Genomic DNA, 23,953 nt, shown 5'->3' with positions numbered 1-23,953 from the left:
CCCATGCTTGCCTTATTTATAGAATTTTCAGTCCCTGTCAGGAATTATAAATATGAAAAGTGACTTTCATTCCTTAGGAAGGTGCTGTCAGGTTGGGAGAGAAACAGAAGCCAGGCACATCTCAGAGTCTTCCTGTGGTGGAAAAACAAAAACTTTCCCGACAGATTAATATGTAACCACAAGTAAGTCGGTGTTTATCCGACACTGACATCAAAGAATGAATTTGGGGTAAACAAAAAATGAACAGACGCCACACATTCTTAAGACTAGTGTAGTCTGAATTGGGCAAGTGCAGACAGACTTGGCCCAGCATTTCCAGCAGCTGTGCCGTCCCTGATCCTCGAAGACCTCAGTCTCGCGAGACACGGAGTTAGGTGGTCTTTCGAATCTACCAACCGTGCCACGCGGGCTCCTACCTGCTGGGAAACGGAGTCCAGCGATGCGCGTGGCCTTCTGGGAAACGTAGTCCTGGAGCGGGACCAGGGCCGCCAGCCTCTCCCGGCACCTTCTTGCGCATGCGTCCCACCGCGCTGGCCCCAGAAGTTCGCTGCCTTTGTCAGCTTCCCAGAGCTTGGTGAGTTTGTTCTGGGGACCCATCTCCTCTGCACTCCGTCAGGGTCGTGGCCACCCGGGGGAGCCGTTCAACGCCGAGTCCGGGCGGGAGCGCCCCCATCTCTCACGCTCCGGCCCGAACCCCTCCAGCGGTTGCAAGACCCGCTCTGGCCGACTGGTGCCCGGGACACGGGTGCGCGACGGTGGGAGCGAGTCCCAGGTTAGCGGCGACACCCTGAGCGCCGTGCATTCTTCCCTCCCGCCGCCTCTTCACACGGCTGTTCCGAGGGGACAGCTCCCGCAGACGAAATCCTCTTCTCTGCCTCAGCGATGCTGCCCCCGGGCTTCCAGGCCCCCGCGCCATAAGAGCGCGCCAGGCTCCCGAGTGAGGAAACCTGCCCGGACCGACACCTTCCAGAAGGTTCCCCCCAGACACCTGGCCCGAAGGACCACGAGGGCTGGGGGACTTCTGCCTGTTCGGACAGAGAGATCCGCTTTTGGGTGCAGATCCACCCTTCGTCAGGGGGAAGGAACGTGGTAACCATGGATACAGATTTGGCTGAAATGCCGCAGGGGAGAGGTAAGAATTGCAGGAGGCTTGTACGGGGCGGGGTTCGGGAGAGCTGGCTTTTGACCTAGGGGGCAGCCTCCTTTGCCTGGAGGTTGAAGGGGGTCTTTAAGTGAGGGGAGAACTTTATTTGGCATCACCCGCCCCGCACACCTGCTGGGTGCACATTGCACCCTTAAAAGCCTCCTAGGAAAGACACGAGCTATAGGTTCGCTTCTGAAAGTGATCACAGCCTCAGTTGCTTTACTCCCTCACACATTCTTCCTCTCAAATGATTATGCCGTCCAAGACTCCATGAATGGGTCCGAGAATCGAGAATGTAGGTTTTCAATTAGAAAAAAAAATCCCCACACCTGTTATTCTCATTTTGACCACACAATCACCTTATGATTTCAATAAAACATGTTTCAAAGAGTACAAAGGAGGAAATTGTCATAAGTCAATGATTGATTTCCAATTTAATGGGTGACTGTCTGTATCAGAATTCATTGGCATTTTGGAATTTCTAGATTGGATCCCAGACTCAACCAATGATCATTTGGAGATGTGCTCCAGGAATGGATTTTAAGTATGCTTTTTTGAAAACCATTGAGCCTACGTCTCCAATATTGAGTGTAGATTAAGCTAGTAAATAAGCTAACTTGTTTTGATTTCTAAGCCAGAGAATGCTACCTTTCAGGATATGACCAGAGGACTGAGTTTAAGCTGAAATAGCAACATTCCTGGATGCCCTCCACCGTCTTCCACTAGTCAGCCTCGAACTTTGTAGAGTGTAGAGCTCACCCTATTAATATAATGGAGTTTTTGTGTGAATTGGGTGAATATTTAATGAGCAGGTCATCAGTTTTACATTCAACAGTTCATACACATTTTTATCTCCGTCATTTTAAGTCCCTCAGTGTAACACCACGTGATCTCACTTCCTCCCTGCTTCCTGTTTCCATTCCTCCTTTCCTAACGCTGCTGAACTTTGTCCTTGGGTCAATGTGCCCATTCAGTCTCCAGTGGTTGATGAGTGTAAGGAATGCGAACCTCACTAGTGACAGTGCTCTCCCTTCCAGCCCTGTCTAGTGACTGAAAATTGAGTCATGAGGTGAGTTCTGTTTCCAAACCCTAAGGGTGGCTAAGGGCCAGTCGTGGAGTTCTCCCAGCCTGTATATAACCAGTAAGGTGTCTATGATAACTTTGAGTTTGGGTCCACATTTTCTTTTTTTTTTTTTTCCTTCCATCCCCTCCCTGCCCAGGTCCACATTTTCAACCCATACTATTCAGGACCTTTTAATACGATCCCTTTTTGAATAGTTGGTAGGGGTTCTGGGCACCATCTAGTCCTTCTGGTCTCAGGGTCATGGACACTGATACTTGTGTGGTCCCTTAGTCCATTGGACTAATTATTTCCATGCACCTTGGATTTTCTTCAGCCATCTTTCCCCTGGACAGGGCGAGAGCAATAATTGCACCTTAGATGATCCTTATGAGCTCACTCCTACTCATCAAAGTATGATGTAGAATATTGTCTTTCTAGACTATGTTATGCCAATTAACCGTGGTGTCTGCCAAGACTGGTCCTGAGCCCCCAAGCCCAACCTCTCATTCCCTCAAGTTGTTAGGTTATACCTAGGAAGTTTCATACCTTTGCTCCCTCCACTCCATTCATTTATATATATGACGCAAAAGTAGTTACCCATGTTCAAATATCGCCTTGTACATTTGTGGGTTACCCCTTCTTTCCCAACCCTCATTAAGCCTATGTCTGCATGTAGATCACTGTTATTGCAGGATTATATATGTAACAGTATTGCCTCTGTTGCCTTTAACTGATGCACTCCCTCTAGTGTCTTCCCCTGCCTCCACTGTTTGTTTGTTTGCTAACTTCCTTTATGTTGTCTTCCCCTTCAATATGGTGGAGGGATCCTTAGGCCGGTAAATCTTAATCACAGAATAGTTCTAGGCCCCATCTTTACTACTTTCCTGCTTTAGCTCTGTCTTCCCAGGATTCTTCCCTTTCCCAAGAGAGGAGCACAGAAGAAGCGGCAGCTCTTTGCCTAACCGCCACATCCCAGGTGAGTGTGCTTTTCCACCAATTACTGCAATTTCATCTTATTTCTCAAAACACACCACCTTCATCTCCGTCTCTGTAGTGTGTTCGTGTGCTGGAGCTCACCTAGAGAGCTTTCTAATTGCAAGAGAATACTCGTGGTGACTAATGAATTCAGTAGAAAAGGTTTCCTTTTAGCCCACAGCGCTTCTCCACCTAGGAGTAGTTTCATAAGCATGGAAGGAGCATCGACGTGCTGGTTTCTGTGCTTGGAAATGTGGGAAACGATTTTCAAGAAAATGTACATACTTCTCTCAAGAGTGTCATTGGATAACTTCCAAACCTCTAGCTTCACAAAAAGGAAGGAGGACTAATGTTGGCATCAGCTCAAGGCCAATTTCTGTGAGGCATAGGTCAGACATACTGACACACATTCTGACGTCGAGTGTCCCTCCCAAAGCACTCTTCTACTTTTCTGCTGGGTTCTGTAATCCATTCCAGTGGCCACACGGAATTTACAGGACAATACTCACAAGGGCTGTAATAGGCTACAAAATCAGAAATGCTCAGAATACTGTTTTTCATCAGGGTCACCTCTTCTCAGTCCTGTCCACAGACACACCTCTCTCACATCCTTGGCCTTTGTCCTACTCAGGCAATGTTACAAAGCTTTTTTAGTGCTGCTTATAAATCCCAAAGGGCATTCAGCCATAAACCTCAGCCTGAAGACACTCAGCTGTAGCTCCATGGCTCAGCAAACCCTGGTTAAGTGCCTGGAAGCAGCCCATCTTGCAAGGAAGCCTCCTGCCTGAAAGCACTCAGCTTTCCTGTCCTGTTGGCTGAGCAGCCCAGTGCTCCTCCTAATGCCCTTGCGTAGTGCTGCTGCCTCTGCTGCCTGGGCTTCACCCCACATTTCTGGTGCCACAGCTGTCTTCTGAACTGAAGAGATACAGCGTGTAGGAACCTTGGGGTCCAAAGGACATGTTCTTCTCCCAGCTCTTCTGTCTTGATGGTAGTGAGATTCTCCTTCCTGCTTTGAAATGACAAATTTGAAACCTAGAATGATGGAGAAGTTGATTAGTCTCCATGTTAGAGTTCATATATCCTATTTGCATGGCCCCACCTCATGGATGCCATGTACCTGTGTACATTATTAAGCTATCCAGACTCCTTGGTGGGCCACAAACACCTCACGTTTGCATACTGAGGTAGTTAGTTTATTGTGCCAACCTGGCCGATAAACACATGTGGGGTTAATTGAAGGGTAGAGGGATAAATGGCTTGGTGAGCCTGGCCTTTCTAGTTCTCAGGGGTTTCTTGCTTTGAAATGGTCAGACCAGGGTGCACCGGCTTTAGCCAGTTCCCTGCTTCAGCTGGCAAGGCTCACTTCCTGCAAGACATCCCCAAGAAGAAGCCACATGAACCTAGCCTGATGCAGCCCTTGGTGCTGGAGCAGCCGTGTGGAGACCCCAGCCAGCGCTGAGATGTTTACACATTCACTGACTCGGCTTTCCTCCTGCAGTTAGCATCATTTCATCTCTTTTGTGAGATGGAGGAGGACTTTGTGGATTGGTGTCCGACATATGGGCTAATGTTGGATTTGCGGGTTTGGGCAACACTGGGTTGGGATGTTTTCTTGATATGCACTTAACCTTTATATCAAACTCTCTCTTATACATGAGTTTCTGTGGATTTGTTTCTCTAAAGTATCCACACTAATACACATACCCACCCATTTGGTAGGGATTACAAAGACTGGCTAGAAGAGCCACATCATGTCTCTTAAAACTCATGCCTCCCTAAAGAAAATAACATACCTGTGGCAGTTGACTCAAAACTGAAGAAAGCACCTTGAGTGCTGAAGTGAATTAGAAAATGAGTACTCAAAGCAATTCTCATAAGGCCTCATAGAGACCCTCATAAAGCCGAAATTAAAGAATTAGACATCTCCAAATGATGACTCGAGGTAAATGTTAACGTCTGCAGTTCATTTTCAAATTGTTCTCCATTCATCGCATAAACAAATATTAAAAATTCTAAAATTTAGCTGGTAATTATACTATGTAGCTAAGCAAAATGAAACCACGTCTTTCAATGTTTTCTGTGTTTGAAATTTTTTTCTTAAAAAACAATTGTATAGAAAAAAACATGCTATCCAGGTTTTGGCATACCCTGGTGTCCTTGGTCCCTGTAACCTGAGCTGACCTGTCTGCCTTGAGTTAACTGACCCAACAGACCCCCTGGGAACCACTTTCAATAATTTTTTTCAAAGGCATCCTAAAGAGCCTGAGGGATCCCTGGTATAGTGGCTACTCATTAGCCTGCTAACTGGAAGGTCAGAATTTCAAAACCATCAACCGCTCTGGGGGAGAAAGAGCCTTTTACTCTATGTTAGTCTGTGTGGACTAGAGAAACAAGTTCATAGACACACATATGTGTATAAGGAAGAGGTTTATATACAAGAGCAATTGTTCATCCAGAAAACATCCCAAACCCAGTCCAGTCCAAAACCAGAAGTCTGATATTAGCCCATGTGTCCTATACCAATCTATAAAGCATTCTTCAGACTCATGAAGTACATGCAAAAAAGCCAAATGCAGAATGATCACAAGCCAGTGGGTAGAAAGTCTTTGGGTCCAGTGGTGTTGTAAGCATCTCAGCACTGGCAGGGGTCTCTCTGGCTTCTCTGGTTTGAGAGGTCTGATAGTATCCATGTGGCTTGTCTTCTGCAATGTCTCCCAGGGGGTGGCAGAGAGAGAGAGAAGTGTCTCCAGACTTGAGGAAGTCCCAGATTTCCCAGAATTCTCAGGAGAAAGCCATGCCCACACAGACGTCTCATTGGCCATCTCCAGATTGACAGCCTAGACTCCACCCCTACACTCTTAATCCTAAATTGACACCAGAGTAGGTGACTACCACCTACTCCCATCGTCTTGAAAACTCACAGAGGCAGTTCTACCTTACATATGGTCACTATGAGTTGACATCACCTCTATGGTAGTGAGTGAGTTTGTAATGAGTTTATGATTTGAGACAGGTTGTTACCATCCCTGAGCACAGAAACATGTTCAAGCACAGTTTTGTGCATGTATGGATTTGATGTATGTATCCTAGTAGCAATCACTTTTATTTACTTTCATATGTCTCAAAATAATTTGTTTTGTAAACTTTATTTTGAAATAAGTTCATCCTTCAACCACACTCCAAGTAGTACAAGCTTTCTCTTAGACCAGGGATCGGCAAAGTTTTCAGATGAAAGAGCCAATCATGTTTGTCACAACAATTTAAAAATTTTTCAAGAGCCGTAAATATACTTTTACAACAAATGAAATCACCATTATCTGAATAATATCCTTTAAAATGTTTCCGTTTTGCTTCAGAGCCACAGATGGTTCCAGAGCTACATTTTGCTGACCCCTGTCATAGACCCTGCATCAGATTCTCCCAAGGCTTAGGTTTAATTTCACTTCCTACTTCTCCTCTTTCGGAAATAGGAAATTAATATTGACATAGCATTGTAATCTACTGATGTCATTAAAATTCCTAACTGTCCTTTTTTCCGCTTAGTTTCTGCTGTTTTCCTATCATTCTTTTTTAGTGTTCTTTTTTCCTAACTTAGATGCTCAATTAATTAATTTACATTCTTTTTTTAAAATGAAATAGAAATGTTGAAAGATGTAAAATTTCCTTTGCGTACAGTTTTAGCCATTTGGCATTGGTTTGTTATGTTTTATTTTCATTACTCATTTGATAGTTTTTCCATTACCATGAATGATTGCTATTTCTATTTTGGAATTTAATAACGTTTTCTTTCTGACCTAATTAATGGTCATGATTTGTCAGTGATTTATGAATATTTACATAGAATGTGTTTCAGCACTTGTTATATATTTATTTGAACAACCTTGGTATATTATTAGTTATTTATGACTTTTCTAAAATAGATATGCTAAAATCATTCAAAACGGATGCACCCAAAACTCCTTATAATTCTTATATAAACTTAATCTTAAATTTTGCTCATAAACATTTATGACTTAATAGCTGTGCCTTTAATCAATATAGTTATTTTGGAATTAATTTTTTTGCCTTGAATTTTTAAAAATATTTTATTATGTGCTATCAACTAGTAGTGATTCTTTGGGGCATAGAATGGCCCCATGGAGTTTCCCAGGTTGTAATCTTCAGGGAATAGACCACCAGGTCCTTTCTTGCACAGAGCCACTGGTGCGTTTGACCCACTGATCTTTTGTTTAGCCACTGAACACTGAAGCTTTGCCACCATTGCCCACAATTAGTGACAAGTTTTTTGTTTCCTTGCATTCGTTGGGTAATTTTTGCGTAGGCTTTTACTTTCAAACTTTGAATACCTTTATTATAACTCCCATCTTTTCAGTTAGCATATAGATGCACTTACTCTTTTTACCCTCTTTTAAAAATAGCGCTTTAATGAGTCAGTTTATCTAGTTGATACTTAAAATGTAGTCATTTTTGTCATCTTTTAATTATACATCTGCCCCCATGTACACACATGTTTTATTGTTTCTTATCTTTTTTCAAAATACTTTTTAATTTTATGTTATTTTACTTTTCGTTCTCTGCTTCTTCCCCTTCTTTAACCCTGGTTAGTTAGAAAAATATTTTGGATTCATCATTCTAATGATTGCCTATTTAGTAAACATACTTAAAAGCCTATGTTTATAGGCTTATAGTCCTCAATTTATGTTTGAGAAATAGAATTACAATGACATCTCTGTCCCCAGGTAAGATGGAGAGTGTACAATTATTACTTACTCCCCTTTTCTCTCGTCTTCTTTACTCTATTTACCAGATTCATCCTTTTCACCGTCTCATACACACATCAGTCTCACACACACATCAGTCACACACACACGTTCACTAAGTGCCATCGAGTCAGCTCTGACTCACAGAGACCCTATGTACAACACATTTAGTTTACAGATACATATTTAAATTATATAACTCCAACAATATTTTTATATTTGCTTTCTTTTCTGGTTAAGTGGTGGTGGTTAGGTACGATTGAGACAGTTTGAACTCACGGTGACCCTAACTACAAAAGAAACCTATGTTGCCCCATCTTGTACTGTCCTCACAATTCTCTCACCCTCTTCAGTTGCTATGTTTGGCCAAAGATCCTCCCAAACCAAAGCCTGCCACAGAGTCCGTTCTGACTCACTGAGACCGTATAGCACGGAGTGGAACTGCCGATCTTGTCGGGCTCCCCTGGCCAAAGATTACTCAGACTTAATTCCACGTCTAACTAGATTTGTTAGACATGTCTAACTTTTCATTCCATGATTTCTCTATTCACAATTTCTGTATTTTAATTCATCATCTTATCAGGAGATTGTTTCTTCAAGTGTGTATTGAGAATCCGCAGAGGAATTCCACTGGCTCATCTTTCTTTTTTTTAAATCGTTTATAGTAAAGTAATAATATAACAAAATTTATCATTTGACCCGTGTTTCAGTGTGCATTTCAGTAAAATCAAGCACATTTACAATGTTGTGTAACCATCACCACAAAACTTTTCGTCACCTTAAAAAGGAATTCTATACCCATTAGGCAATGAGTATTTTCCCCCTCTTTCACCTTGGTACCCAGTAATATCCTTCCTGTCTATATTCATTTGCCTATTCTGGATATTGCATATAAGTGAAGTGACCTAATATTTGTCCTTTCATGTGTGGCATAGTTCTCTAAGCATGTTTTCAAAGTTCATTCATGTTATAGTATCAGGATGTTATAGTATCAGGATGTTATTTCTTTGTATAACTGAAAGTATTGCTTTTGTGTATCACATTTTGTTTATTCATTCATCGGTTGATAAACACTTGGGTTTTTCCTACCTTTTTGGTGTGATGAGAATACTAAGTGAACATTAATACACAACATCTGTCTGAATCCTTGCTTTCACAACTTTTGAGTGTACGTCAAGGAATGGCAATGGCTGGGTCCTCTCCTAATCCTGTCTGTGGAGGGACCACCCACTGCTTCTCGGCAACTGCCCCCTCATAACCTCACAAGCAGTAGGTAAGGGATCCATTGTCTCCACAATCTTGTCGATACTTGTTACCTCCAGATTTTCCCCATGAAGTTATGACTCATCGTGGTTTTAAAAGGTCAGCTGGAACCTACCAGGTGCCCTGCAGGAAAAAGATGGAATGGTCTGCTTCCCTAAGATAACCCTAGAAATCCCATGGGGCAGGTCTGGTCTTTTCTTTGGGGTCCTTGTGTCAGATTCATCTCGTCAGCAATGAGATTTTTATGGCGGAAAGGGTACGCATCTTTTCATCTTTATTTGAAGAAATATCTTTTGAAGCCCTTTACCCATTTTGGAACTGGCTTGCTTGCCCTTTATTGTTATTGATGAGGCATAGGAATTCTTTATATTGTTGTTGTTGTTGTTGTTGTTGTCAGGTGCCATCAGTTCTGTTCTGGCCCATAACGACCATATGCCCAACAGAACCAAACGCTGCCCAGCCCTCACAATTGTTCATATGCCCGAGTCCATGGGTGGAACCACGCTGGCAATCCAGCTCCTTACGAGCATTCCTCTGTGTCACTCCCTCTACCAAACATGATGTCCTTCGACAGGGACTGGTCTCGCCTGACATCATGTCTAACATAGGCGCAACCTAGTCTTATCATCCTTGCCTCTGATGAGCACTCTGGCCTTATTTCTTCCAAGGCCGATCTGTTTGTCCTCTTAGCAGTCCATGGTACTTACTGTATTCTCCAGCACCACCATTCACATGCATCGATTCTTCTTTGGTCTTCTTGATTCAGTGTTTAACTTTCACATGCATGTGAGGCAGTTGAAAGGGCCATACCTTGGTCCTCAAAGTAACATCCTTGCTTTCCAATACGCTAGAGAAGTCTTGTGCAGATTTACCTAATCCAACTCGTCTTTTGATCTCTTAACTGCTGCTTCCATGAGCTTTAATTTTGGAGCCAATCAAGACAAAATCTTTGACAGCTTCTGTCTTTTTTGTTTATCATAATGCTGTCATGTCCAGTTGTGAGGATTTTGGTCTTCTTTACATTGAGTCATAATCCATACTGAAGGCTGCAATCCTTGATCTCTGTCAGCTGTGCTTCAAGTCCTCCTCACTTTCAGCAAGCAAAGTTGTTCATCTGCATACTAGAAGTTATTAATGAGCCTTCCTCCAATCCTTTATATGTATTCTCCAATTCTTTATATATTCTAGATATTAATCCTTGATCTTCATCAGCAAGTGTTTCAAGTCCTCGCTTTCTACAAGCAAGACTGGGTCATGTGCATATTGCAGGTCATTCATGTCTTCTCATCTTTTAGTCTCCAATTCTTTATATATGCTTTAGAGTAATCTCGTATAATTTGCAAATATTTTGTACCATTCTGTGCATTGTCTTCTCACTAAATAGTATCCTTTGTTGCACATAAATATTTAATTTTGTTGAAGTCTAATTGATCTTTTTTTTCTTTTGCTGCTGGTGCTTTTTGTTGTTGGTTTCAAAATGAAGAGCCCATTGGCTTTTGTTTTTGCCTCTGCTTATATTTTGTTTACTTTGCTAATTTATATTGTTGACTCAATGTCTGCCTTGACTCATTTTTCCCCAGAAAAATTGTAATCTGCCAAGGGAAAAATCTATGGCTTGGCTCTTATGTTGAATCTAGCTTGGTGCATTGGATACATATTGATACCCACGTACATACGTATTGATATGTAGAAAAGTCACAATCTGAATACTGTTAGACTACTTTTCATATATCATAGTCACTTTCTCCTAAGGCAGTGGTTCTCAACCTGTGGGTCGTGACCCCTTTGGGGGTCTAGTGACCCTTTCACAGGGGTCACCTGATTCATAACAATAACAAAATTGCAGTGATGAAATAGCAACAAAAATAATTTTGTGGTTGGGGGGGATCACCACAACATGGGGAACTGTATGAAAGGGTCGCAGCTTTAGGAAGGTTGAGAACCACTGTCCTAAGGAATGGCTCTGCATCAGGGCCATGGAAACCGGGAATGAAAGTAGGATTCTTGCATGAAGGGTGATAAACATGTTTTATTCCTTAGGAATCAATGACATTCAAGGATGTGGCCATGGATTTCACCCCAGAGGAGTGGGGAAAACTGGACCCTACACAGCGGGATATGATGCTGGAGAACTATAGGAGTCTGGTCTCACTTTGTAAGGATAAATTTTGACTCTGTAATCTGTCTATTTTTATTGGAAATAAAATAACTTAACAGAACCTTCCCTCTGCTGGTCCGGAGTCAAAAGGTGTTAGTCCCTTTGTGCTGAGGGAAAAATATTATGTTTTCTCTATACTCTTGGTGAAGTGTCTCTGCTTATTACATAGCAGGGTTTTCTTGGATTCAATTCACATGCCTTAAAGAAAACATGATCCAAGAATCAAATCTATCCATCAGGAATTTCTTTCATCTTTTTCTATCACTTGGCATGATTTTGCCTAAAATTGGCTTTATTCCTAGGCCTTTCCCATATGGCCAAGTAGACCAGTGGGCTAAGTAAATTGCTAAACAACGTAAAGCCTAGGAGACTCAGCAAAACAGAATGCTCTGAGAATAAGGATAAAGTTCAGAGGACAAGGCACATGTCCATCTTTGACATAATCACTATAGCTAAGGAACTGGTATAGGCTCTGGCCAGTTCTGAATCACGTGCCCATCATTTTGTGTGCATGGACACTTGTATACATGTATTTGTAAATGAGAGACTGGAGGGAAGGGGCGACATGAGTAGAAAGGAACTCTCACTCATACGGTCACAGTTTTGTGGTGCTGCGTCTCTGAGGTTCCAATTTCACCACCTTTTTCTAAGGACTAAGCTGCAGTATCCCTCTGAAATTTCCTAGCCAGGAGAGATAACCAGAGAAATTGTCTCTGGTTTGGGGGGGTGAGGGTGGGGGTGGGGTGGGAATTTTGCACAGGGATCAAACATTTTTCATTTAAAACCAAGATATTTAACAGGCCCAAAATCTTACTGCAGTTTTCTTTTGCTTTTTAAAATCATTTTATTGGGGGCTAGTACAACTCTTATCACAATCCATACATCATCCATTGTATCAGGCACATTTGTTGCCCTCATCATTCTAAAACTATTTGCTTTCTACTTGAGCCCTTGGTCTCAGCTCCTCATTTTCCCCCTCCTTTCATGAACCCTTTATAATTTATAAATTATTATTTTGTCATGTCTTACACTCTGATGTCTCCCTCTACCTACTTTTCTGTTGTTTGTCCTCCAGGGAGGGGGTTATATGTCAATCCTTGTAATCGGTTCCTCCTTTTCTACCCCACCTTCCCCTTATGCTCCTGGTATCTCTGATCTCATTATTGGTCCTGAGGGGTTTATCTGTCCTGGATTCCCTGTGTTTCTAATTCTTATCTGTACCAGTGTACATCCTCTGGTCTAGCTGGATTTGTAAGATAGAATTAGAATCATGATAGTTGTGGTGGAGGGGGGTGGAGGAAGCATTAAAGAACTAGAAGAAAGTTGTATGCATCATTGTTGCTATACTGCATGTACCCTGACTGGCTCGTCTCCTCCCCGTGACTCTTCTGTAAGGGAATGTCCAGTTGCCTACAGATGGGCTTTGGGTCTCTGCTTGGTACTTTCCCTTATTCACAATGATATGATTTTTTGTTCTTTGATGCTTGATACCCATTGACACCTCATGATCACACCGGCTGGTGTGCTGCTTCCATGCGGGCTTTGTTGCTTCTGAGCTAGATGGCCGCTTGTTTACCTTTAAGACCCCAGATGCTGTATCTTTTGATAGCCAGACACCATCAGCTTTCTTCACCACATTTGCTTATGCACCCATTTCTCTTCAGAGATAGTGTTGGGAAGGTGAGCATCATAGAATGCCAGTTTAATAGAACAAAGTGTTCTTGCATTGAGGGAGTACTGGAGTAGAAGCCCAGTGTTCATCTGCTACTTTAATACAAAACATAAATATATGCACATAGATCTATTTCCCCATCATCATATATAAATATATTTACATATGTACATGCCTGTATTGAGACCTCTATAAAAGCCCTTTTGCCTCCTAGTTCTTTCCTCTATTTCTTTTTACTTTCCTCTTATCCCACTATCATGTTCAGTCTTCATTTGCGATTCAGCACATCCTGGGCCACCAAGCCTTGAGGACAGTATCCCTGCTCAGAGCAGCCAATGCACAAAGAGGACCATGTGGCCAGTCCCGCTACTAGACACAATATCCCTCACAGACCCGTAGCCCTATGGGGGACAATACTGGAGACACAGTGCGGGAATTGCACCTGATCTGACCCCACCACACCGAGGCAAAACGCTAAAGGCGTGCAACAGAACAGCAAGGGGAGCAGAGCAAGGAAGTCCTGAGGGAATACCAAAAATAGACTTTGGGGCCAGGGCATGGCATCCCATCAGACTGGACCTGAAAACACAACTAAAAGTCAATAAACAGACCTTGAACTATTTACAGGCTTTTCTCTTTTTTTGTCATTGGTTTTTTTGTTGTTCTTTTCTTTTGTTGCTTTGTTTTGCTCTCTTGTTTCTTTTTTTTGCTCTCGTTTTTTGTGAACATTATTATCTCTGCAGATCTATCTAGATAAGATAGGCAAGATAAACAATCTGGAGGAAAAAACAATGGACCCATGGTTCCAGGGGGACATGGGAGGGAGTGGGCAGGGGTAAGGAAGTGGGTGTTAACAAACCCAGGAACAAGGGAACAAGTGATCCAAAATCGATGGCGAGGAGGGTGTAGGAGGCCTGGTAGGGCTTTATCCAAGGCAGTGTAACTGAGAGGAATTACTGCAACCGAAATTACGGCTTCCTGCATTTTCATAGCTCCCTTTAGTGGTCCATCTTCCTGTGCTCCAGGTCTTCTCATCTTCTCTGTAGATCAAAGCATCGGGACTGTGCTACAGTACAAATTATTGTGTTCATCACAAGTCACGAAGTCCTATTGCTTTCTTTGTTTTAAAAATATGTGCAGGGCTTCCAGTTCCCAAAGCTGAGAACTACAATGTAGAGAATGGAAAAGAGCCATGGATGCTTAAGAGCAAAAACCTCCAAAGCAATTATTCAGGTGAGTCAGAAAGATGAGCACCTTCAAAAGTAATGGCCCGAAAGGACTGAGAAGAAGTGGTACCTTTCAGTTGCTTGGTAAAGTTAGAAGTGCCAACATGCCTTTTTTTTTCCATCTCCCATTTTGTGTTAAACTGAAATATTCCAAATATACCTAAAAGTCTCCACAATCAAGGTTATAAAGATGCTAATATTTTACCCTGTTTTTCTATTTTGCCTTTTTTTTTTCATTTCTTTAACTTTTATTGTAATATAAAATAAGTTCATTTCTATGAGTTTCCGCAAGTTACATAAATGTAACTAGGACATTACTACCACTCTAGAAAGGCACCCTGGAAACCTAGTGAATTGTGAGTTGGGCTGCTAACCACGCCAGCAGTTTGCCTCTGCTGGCCCCTGCACAGGAGGAAGGTGGGACGCTCGGCTCCCGGGAGGCACGGTCCTTCTCTGTGTGACGGGTCTCTGTGAGTCAGAATGGACTTCATGGCAATGGGTCTGGTTTGGAGCGGGCTCACCACCGACAGGAATCCTAGTGTCCTTGTCCAATCACTCTTGCCCCAAGAGTAACCTTATTCTGACATCTAACACATTAAATTGTTTTGATTCCTTGAACTTTATAAAATGGAGTCATGTTTTATATATTCTTGTGTCCAGCTACTTTCACTAAGCTTGAACTACAAAATTTATCTGTACTGTAATATATAGTATGTTGCTCGTCCGTCTTCATTGCTGTGTAGTTTTCCAGGATACCAATTTAGCTGTTCTCTGCAGGTGGGCATTTTGGTAGCACTCAGGAAGTTGTAGTTTGCTAGCTCCTACTCTTGCTCATTTTTGACATTTAACATGCTTGTTTTGTGTGTGGATTTTGTCTTCACGAGAAATCAAAATTTGGATTTCTATATGAAATCTCACTATTTTTAAATGTTGGTCACTAATTATAAAAATTCACATCAGCAGTGTGAACCAAATAAAAAATGTCTGAATGTCAGCTTTTGCTTGCTGATCCCTGTGTACTCTCCACTTTCTCCTTAGCAGTCCCATCTCCCACAACCAAGTTAGCATCTCTGTGCAGGTTAACCCCATTTACATTACTGCCCGTGAGCTCACTCTGTCCTGCTGTTCTAACATCCCTGTAACTATTTTGATGCCTCCATTTGTTTACATCAGAGGTACTTTAATAAAGCGTAAAAGCAAGATTGAATGCTTGATATGCCCCCACAAGACCCTCTTCCAATCATTGTTTAATGGCACTCACCCACTCTCTTTTCAAAGTGTACAAACAAAAATCTATAAAATTGCCTTCCAGTTTTGCTGATATCATATCCCTCTTGCTCCGTATCTAATTATTGTTTTATTTTCTTGCAAAAAGAAATTCCCTGTCATGTAGTCAATTCCCAAATCCACAATGTGAATAGTATACATTGTCATTTTTTCTTTCAAGTAAAAACAGTGGTCCATGGAAGAAATTGTCTAGTTTGTGCTCTGAAAGGGATCACATTCAAAGGTCCTGAGTAGAATAGAATGAGAGAAAAATATGGAACAAAACTCAAAATTATAAGAGACAAGGCTTACTAGTAGAATGTCCCCCACCCACCTACTCAAGACCATGACACTTAGCAATCTTTCAGATGTAGACTGAACTCACAGCAGAGACCCAATTTTCAATGAAACAATAGGCAGATTCTTCTGTAAGAGCAATAGCACTTGTGAGATACACACACCTTAGAATAGTCAACCATCTGAGACCAAAAGGGCAGCAGTTACCCAGACTGAGTTCAGAAGAGTTAAGAAAGGAAGATAAATGAAAATAAGAAACATGGGGCGGAAGTAGGGTAAGAGATCCTGCATTGAGGGGACCACAGTGAAAGAGATGAAACAAAGTAAATGTGAAACACTGAATGTAGAACTGATGCTCTGCTCATTAAGCCTTCACCCCGTTCACAATAAAAAGTTTCCGAAGGTTAATTCAGCTCACAGCCCAAATGATTGCACAAGGCAACTCAGTCAAACTAATATTTCCAAAAGATCAGTATATTCATTGTGACAATTTCATGGATATGGCTTTAAATTTCACATTGCCCCCAACCCTTAACATTATTGCTTTATGAAATAGTTTTATCACAAAAAGTGTTGACCAGGCTTCTACTGAAGGGTTGGCTTTTAATGTAATTAATAGTTTTACTGCTTCCTTAGATGTTTTTAAGTAAAACCAGCTATTTGTGTTTTGCTTAAACTGAGACTACTGGTATATAACTAGTAAATTTGGTCTTGCCATCCTGATAAAATGTATCACCACTGCCTTTGTGCCATCAATGCAAATATCAAGTCAGGGCAAAAGGTAAATAATATCTAAGTATTTCTTTGAAAATAGTTTTTCGACTTACAGACTGCTGAGTACACACATCACACGCTGAAATATAAAATAGAGGGTTAGCGAAACGAGGAATCCGTTTACAAGATGGATGGGCACAGTGGCTGAAACAGTCTCAAACCTAACAATGGTGAGGATGGCAGGACTGGGCAGTACTTCATTCTGTGGTCCATAGAGTCACTCCATGAGTTGGAACAAAGTCATGGCACCTAACAACAATAATACATAAACATACCAATCGTATTAAATTTACTTGTTATATGTAACAAGCATTTATATTTTCTATAAGGGTTGTAAGCGCTTTATAAATACTCTCCCTTAATGCTCACTAAGGCAGGTGCCACTATTGTTCTTCACGAGAGAGATACTGTTTCTTACCCCTTCTTACCTGTAAGGAAACGGGCTATTAAACAGGGTCACACTGATACTAAGTATTCAAACTTAGGCATTCTGACTCCATTCTCAGTCTCCTCCATCACTATGTTAAGCTGCTTTTCTTGAATGCCCCTCATCTCAAGACTTTAGAAAACATCACAGCCTCTACCTGGAACTCTTACCCAAACCCAGCCCCTTCTGACTTTGATGATGCTATTTTACTCTATACTAATCATCCAATGCAAGAGGCCTTTCTCAGTCTCCCTCGTTTCTTTCATAACACCCTTTATCTTTCATCCTCAATACTTGCCACAATTGTGGATTTATTTGCTAGTATTACATTAAATGATCTCACCCTCCAACATCACAGGGTCTGCGTCTGCTTCACCCCAGCATCTAGCACATGGTAGATAGTCAATGGCTACGTGGTGAATGAATGTATGTGCAGATGTAAAGACAGATAACTATATTTGGGTGTAAGGAATGAGGAATAACTCAAACTTTAGTTTCTTTTAAGTGATTATTCAGTTATGTCATGGCATCATTTGTTGGAAAAACAGTTGTTTTGCTTTTGTTTTTTTAATATCACCTTTGTATTAATCCTTAAATATATTGACTTTTTCTGATTTCTGAACTTATCCTTTCTCACTGATCTGTTTATTCCTTTGTCAGACCACAATTTAAGTAATTTAACTTTATTAATAGTTTTAATGTCAATATAAAATTTCTAATATTTTATGTTATATTTAGAGATGCCTAGCTTCTATCCATGCCTCCTGAAATCTGTTCTTACACTTACTATTTAGGTAACTATTTTTTGTGGAATGAATTATAACCAGGGACAGTTTTAGATTTACCAGTAAGATCGCAGAGAGCAAGGCCCAATCACAAGAGTGATTGTCAAGGGTATCTTCGGGGCCAGTTAAGTTCAAGACAGAAAGGTCATCTCAGGAAGTTATGGTAACTACTTGAAATCACCATCCCATAGTCTCAGCACACTGCTCTTCTGCTCTGTCTCATGACCTCCTTGCCTAAGCCTCTGGTGCCTTCACGGATTTTGAATGGGCTCCACTTCCGAGATCTGTGATTTTTTTTTCTCTTCCTCCTACCCTTATAGCCAGGGGAGTGGCAACTAAAGCTAACCAGTGTCCTCTATGAGCGTTAACATACCTTCTTGCGTTGCATAGTCCCACGCAATCATTTGTTGGAGTGATAAAAACATAGAAGAGCCATATACTTATCACAGAGGCACATTTTGTTTGAAATCAACTTGTGCATGTATGAACTGGAACCCCAGTAGCAGTACTTTTTGACATACCTTTAAGAACTCAGAGGTGTTTTGATCAGTGACATATGACATACCATTAAACTAGTAATGGAATGCATATTTGAAAGTGAGTGGAATTGGAAAAATGCAAACTTAAAAATCGTAGCTGTAATCCAAGGTGGTAACTTTCTGAGTATGTTTTACCACTGTAGGCACTCAGAAGTCGCTTCTCCCCTATCTTGATCCTAGTGTACTTATTTCCTGCTTCTCCAGTGGTATTTTGCTTCATCTGCCTCCTCCTCCTGTATTTCTGATCATCTTCCCCTCACTAGCCCTTCTAGAAATGGTCTGTTCACTTTCGCTGCATATATTATACGTTAGTTTTGCACCATTTGCTTCTTTTTGCGTATGTACTCCTTGAAGGCATGCTTTTCACTTTCCTTAACTCTTACCTATTACAGAGCTGCCATTTTGTTGAGCACAGAAAACAAAGGAAATTTGCATTTCCAATTTCTTTCAGACTGGGAGGCTAGACCTGAGAGCAAAGAATCAACTTCAGTGCAAGAGTTTTCCAAAGAAGAATCATGCCAGGTTGCAGTAATAGACAGACTAACGAGGAGTAGTGTTTATGACTCCAACTTGGAAACAGCTCTTGAGTGCGAAAATTGGTTAGAGAATCAGCAAGGAAATCAGGAGAGACGTTTGAGAGAAATGATCACCCATATGAATCCACTGCCTAGGGAAAAAACTCATGAACATGGTATATATTGGAAAAATTTCAGTCAGAAGTCTGCCCTTATCACTGAAGACAGAGTTCCCAAAGGATCATACACTTTTAATAAACTTGAAAAGAGATTGAATCGGAAATCAAACTTAATTAAAAGGCAGAGAAACTATAAAGAGAAAAAGCCTCATAAATGCAATGATTGTGGTGAATTATTCACTTACCGTTCAGTGCTTATTCGGCACCAGAGAGTTCATACTGGAGAGAAACCTTATACTTGCAATGAATGTGGGAAATCTTTTAGCCATCGAGCTAATTTAACTAAACACCAGCGAACTCATACCAGAATTCTCTTTGAGTGCAGTGAATGTAAGAAAACTTTTATAGAAAGCTCATCCCTTGCTATACATCAGAGGATTCATATTGGAGAGAGACCTTATGAATGCAGTGAGTGTGGAAAAGGCTTTAATCGAAGTACCCATCTTGTTCAGCATCAGTTGATTCATACTGGAGTGAAACCTTATGAATGTCATGAATGTGATAAGGCTTTTATTCATTCATCAGCTCTCATCAAACATCAAAGAACTCATACTGGGGAGAAACCCTATAAGTGTCAAGAATGTGGGAAAGCCTTTAGCCATTGTTCATCTCTTACTAAGCACCAGAGAATTCATACTGGAGAAAAGCCATACGAGTGTAATGAGTGTGGGAAAACCTTCAGTCAGAGCACACATCTTGTTCAACATCAGCGAATTCATACTGGAGAAAAACCGTATGAGTGTAGTGAATGTGGAAAGACCTTCAGTCGGAGTTCAAATTTTGCTAAACATCAAAGAATCCATATTGGAAAGAAGCCCTACAAATGCAATGAATGTGGGAAAGCCTTTATTCATTCTTCAGCTCTTATTCAACACCAGAGAACACACACTGGCGAGAAACCCTACAGATGTAATGAATGTGGAAAGAGCTTTAAATGCAGCTCTTCTCTCATCAGACATCAAAGAGCTCACGCTGAGGAGCAACCCTGAGAATGTGAAGAAATGTAAGTCAGTCATACCATTGTGTTAAAGATGAGGGGCTTCAGAATTCATGGAAAATGGAATTAAGAGTGGAATTTCCCCACAAGCTCTTTGAAGCCCCGTCTTCCCTGAGTGTGTAGATAAGGATAATAAAATACACCTTGAGGGCCATTTCTATACGCACCTAGCTTCATTTGCATAATACATAGTTTTGAGCCAGAGACAAATGTTCCTTGTGATCATTGACTTTATGTACAGAGCCCCTAAGTGTTGGTCTGCCAACTACAAGGTTAGTAGTTCAAACCCACTAGATGTGCTGCATGAGAAAGATGAAGTTATCTACTCCTATGAAGATTTACATCTCAGAAAACCTAAAGAGCAGTTCTACTCTGTCATTTCGGGTTGATAGGAGTTGGAATCAACTCAGTGGCAGTTAGTTTGGGGTTTTGCAGCCAGGGATCTGATTTTAATCCCTACCCCCAAATAACCATTCGTGGAAACTCAAAATACCTGGGAGTGGGGAGTGATATCATTGTGATGCCACATTTCCCCCTCTCTTATAGCAAAGCCACATCCTGTTTTAGCATCTAATTTTGTAAGGACATATTTGTTTACTATGTTAGGCTAAAGACGCCTGTTCTTACTATCAGGAAGGCTCAAAAGTTGTTCCTCTTGGAATTCAAAATAGGAATCCAGTTATAAAGATAGCATTGTTTCTCCAGGGAGTAACATTTTAAAAATATATTTGACATAAAACATAAGAGTTGGAAGCTACTTAGTTATCTCCACCCACCAAAGCTGCTGTCTAATTTGATGGGTATAACTAGAATATATTTAATAGAAAATTCTAAATTATATTCACAAGCTTGTATTGGTTACAGCTTTAGATAATAAATATTCCTTTGCTGTGTAGCTCTTTTGTTTTCCATTTCTCTAAGAGTTACTCTGAAATAAGTACTGGGTCATAAACTTAATTATGATTAAGTCTATCTTATCCTTACAATTGAATGAATCCTTGGTTTTCTATGATAACAATAACAAGGAGACATGGTTTTGCTTTACTGTTCAACCTTCTATAAACTTTGCTCTGTCACTTTCAGAAAAAAAACCAAGAATGTGGAATGTTAATGGGTTTAATATTATTTTTAGGATCCCTTCAAGAAGAAGAACTGGAGCGTCTATGAGACCCCACGTGCTTTCTTGTTTGTTACATATGGAGAATGACTCATGTGTCAGAGACTCACTTGAGCATAAGCAGCTTCCCTCCATGAAGAAGACATTGCTGTTTGTTTGGCCACGTTTATCAGCATTTTTGTTGTTGCTGTTCTGGTTTTATACCAGTTGGACTTTTGAGAGGTCCCAAGCCCTAAAGAAAGTTATAAAAAGAGTGAAGCCACAATTTTACACTAATGAACACGTGAACACACACACAGACCCCTGCTATCTCTGTTGGGTAAGCATTGAACTGTTATCCAAAAGATCATTTCCAACCCACGTGCCGCATTTTGGAAGAAAGATGAGGCTATCCACTCCTGTAAAGATATACACAGGTGACCGCAGACCCGTGGTGAATCTGAGACAAAAACAAAACTTTAAATATGTAATAAAACACTACACAAGTGTCAGGTTTTTTTTCCCTTTTACCTTCTTGTTTGTGTGCAAAGAACACTACAGTAAATGGCAGGGAACAGTTTTCGCAGGTTCCTTCTTCCTGCTCTCCTGAAGTTTTATCCTTCTTGACTACCCAGCAGCCAGTCCATACTCCTTCTTTCTGCACATTATCCCTATTGCCAGTTAAAATTACTTCTTAGTAGACCTTAATTACACTACTGAGGGAAAATAGCAGATTGAATTTAAAGAAGTAGTGGCAATGGGAAGCGTTAGTAGTAGGATCATTAAGAATGGAGAGTATAGCTCTATCAGTGATTGAAATAAAACAGACAGTATGTAAAAAAAGGAGAGATTTTGGAATGATAAAGCAGTACTGACAAACTATAGCCTGCACCTACTGGCCACATCACATCCGCCACTTCATTCTGTTAAGTTTCACTGGAGCTCATCCATTTACAGTTTGCCTCTGACTGCTTTTGCAATATAGCAAGAGAGTTGAGTAGTTGTAACAGAGTTCATATATCCCCAAAGGCCTAAAGCATCTACTGTTTGGGCTCTTTAAAAAAATATCTGCCAATCCCAAAGCTAGAGCATCCATGTAAGGAGTTGGGTAGGGGAGTTAGTCATTCCAAATTTGGATGGATTGGAAAAGTTGAAGTGACAGTGATCTTATCCTTCAGTAGGATCTAAAGACATTATAGTTACCTTAATGGACCAGTATCAGAGCAAGTCAAATAAATACCTTCGGTAGTTCTAGGAATGAAGAACCTCAGTCATCCTGCCCTTCCAGTAGGGTTTTTACCCCCTTTAAGCCTGCAGAAGTCTCTTTTGGCAGATATGGGTTAGGGGACAACATTTTTAAAGATGGGAAATGCTCTTAAACTACATTGTTGAAGCTATTTGGTAAATTTTAAATTATTAAAACATTCTCAATGTGCCAAATTCTTAAGTACCTAAATAGTCAAGTATAAGCTGATCCGAATATCAGCCGAGGCACTTAATTTTACCACAAAAACTGCATTAAAAATGCACTGAAAAAACTCAGCTTATACACAAGTATATATGGTAATACATGCAAAGAACTTTACCACTTGGGGGCCTAATCTTTACTAATGAAATTAACAAAGCCAACACAGGTTATTTAAAACTGGCTTTGAATTGTCATCTTCACTTAGGAACTATGTGATCTTGAAAGGCTGCTTATCAGCAAGCCCTTGTTTCTTCACCTGAATAAATCATTGCTCAAGTTTGTGGTGAGGATTAAATAGTGGAGTAGAAATTCCCAAAGGATGAGTGCATTTTTCATACATTTTATTTACTCATTGCAAACTGACCGTCCTGTTTTCTAGGCTCATCAGAAAGAGTTCGCTTCTTCCTGTTGTAGTTTCTATTTGGTGCTCTTCCATAGATAGTTCCAGTGAGACCTCAGGGACCTTATTTATGTCTGAGCATCACATACCCATGAACTATCTGATAGTTCCTGAGCGTCGAGTTTTTCTATTTAATTGCCATTTAAGAAATATGAAAAAACTTGCTCTAAGATAAGTGGGAACTCTGAGCCCTTGCCTTTTAAGTATTTGTCATTTTTATGTTACATGTTCAATCTAACTATATGTTTGTGTTTTGATAAGAATCTTTGGAGTTTTACTCTGCATTTCAAATGTTTTAAACTAAATTAAATTTGTGTATCAATTGATTTGTCAATAAAGCCTTTCTATATTGCCAATAGCTTGTCAATTTCTTATATGATCTCTTTTCCTCACCTTCTTCTGAATTGCTCCTCATTTTTTTTAACATTTTATTAGGGGCTCATACAACTCATCACAATCCATACATATACATATATCAGTTGTATAAGCACATCTGTACATTCCCTGCCCTAATCATTTTCGAAGCATTTGCTCTCCACTTAAGCCCTTGGCATCAGGTACTCTTTTTTCCCCTACCTCCCCGCTTCCCCCTCCCTCATGAGCCCTTGATAATTTATAAATTATTTTGTCATATCTTGCCATATCTGGCGTCTCCCTTTCCCCCTTTCTCTGTTGCCCATCCCCCAGGGAGGAGGTCACATGTAGATCCTTCTAATTGGTTCCCTCTTTCCAACCCACTCACCCTCTACCCTCCCAGTATCGCCCCTCACACCCCTGGTCCTGAAGGTATCATCCACCCTGGATTCCCTGTGCCTCCAGCTCCTATATGCACCAGTATACAACCTCTGCTCTATCCAGACTTGCAAGGTAGAATTCGGATTATGGTAGTGGAGCGTTGGGGGGGGGGGGGGGAAGGAAGCATTTAGGAACTGGAGGAAAGCTGTATTCT

The 23,953-nt window shown here is 41.0% G+C and overlaps 2 protein-coding genes across 3 annotated transcripts in view; one reads left to right on the top strand and one right to left on the bottom strand.

Moving 5' to 3' along the window:
- Window positions 1–1,057, bottom strand: part of TRIM16 (tripartite motif containing 16) — a 79,871-nt gene extending 78,814 nt beyond the window's left edge. The window contains exon 1 of the mRNA XM_075561045.1: window positions 417–1,057. The gene's annotated coding sequence lies outside the window, so the exon portion shown is untranslated. The remainder of the gene's footprint in view (window positions 1–416) is intronic.
- On the top strand, window positions 486–23,352 carry ZNF286A (zinc finger protein 286A). 2 transcript variants are annotated; one of them, XM_075561046.1, is made up of 7 exons: window positions 486–1,132; window positions 3,101–3,183; window positions 10,394–10,474; window positions 11,246–11,360; window positions 14,176–14,268; window positions 18,801–20,046; window positions 21,173–23,352. In XM_075561046.1, exons 1-6 carry the CDS (start codon window positions 1,096–1,098, stop codon window positions 20,030–20,032), a joined length of 1,641 nt encoding a protein of 546 aa, XP_075417161.1. In that variant the 5' UTR covers window positions 486–1,095; the 3' UTR covers window positions 20,033–20,046; window positions 21,173–23,352. The 2 variants fall into 2 exon arrangements, with proteins under 2 accessions (XP_075417161.1, XP_075417162.1); XM_075561047.1 differs by lacking the exon at window positions 10,394–10,474 and having other exon boundaries at window positions 487–1,132.
- Window positions 23,353–23,953: the final 601 nt, after the last annotated feature.

Source organism: Tenrec ecaudatus, chromosome 10, assembly GCF_050624435.1.
Source record: "Tenrec ecaudatus isolate mTenEca1 chromosome 10, mTenEca1.hap1, whole genome shotgun sequence".
NCBI classification, from domain to species: Eukaryota; Metazoa; Chordata; class Mammalia; order Afrosoricida; family Tenrecidae; genus Tenrec; species Tenrec ecaudatus.
The sequence above is the reverse complement of the archived record's forward strand: the minus strand, read 5'-3'. Positions and strand labels throughout refer to the sequence as shown.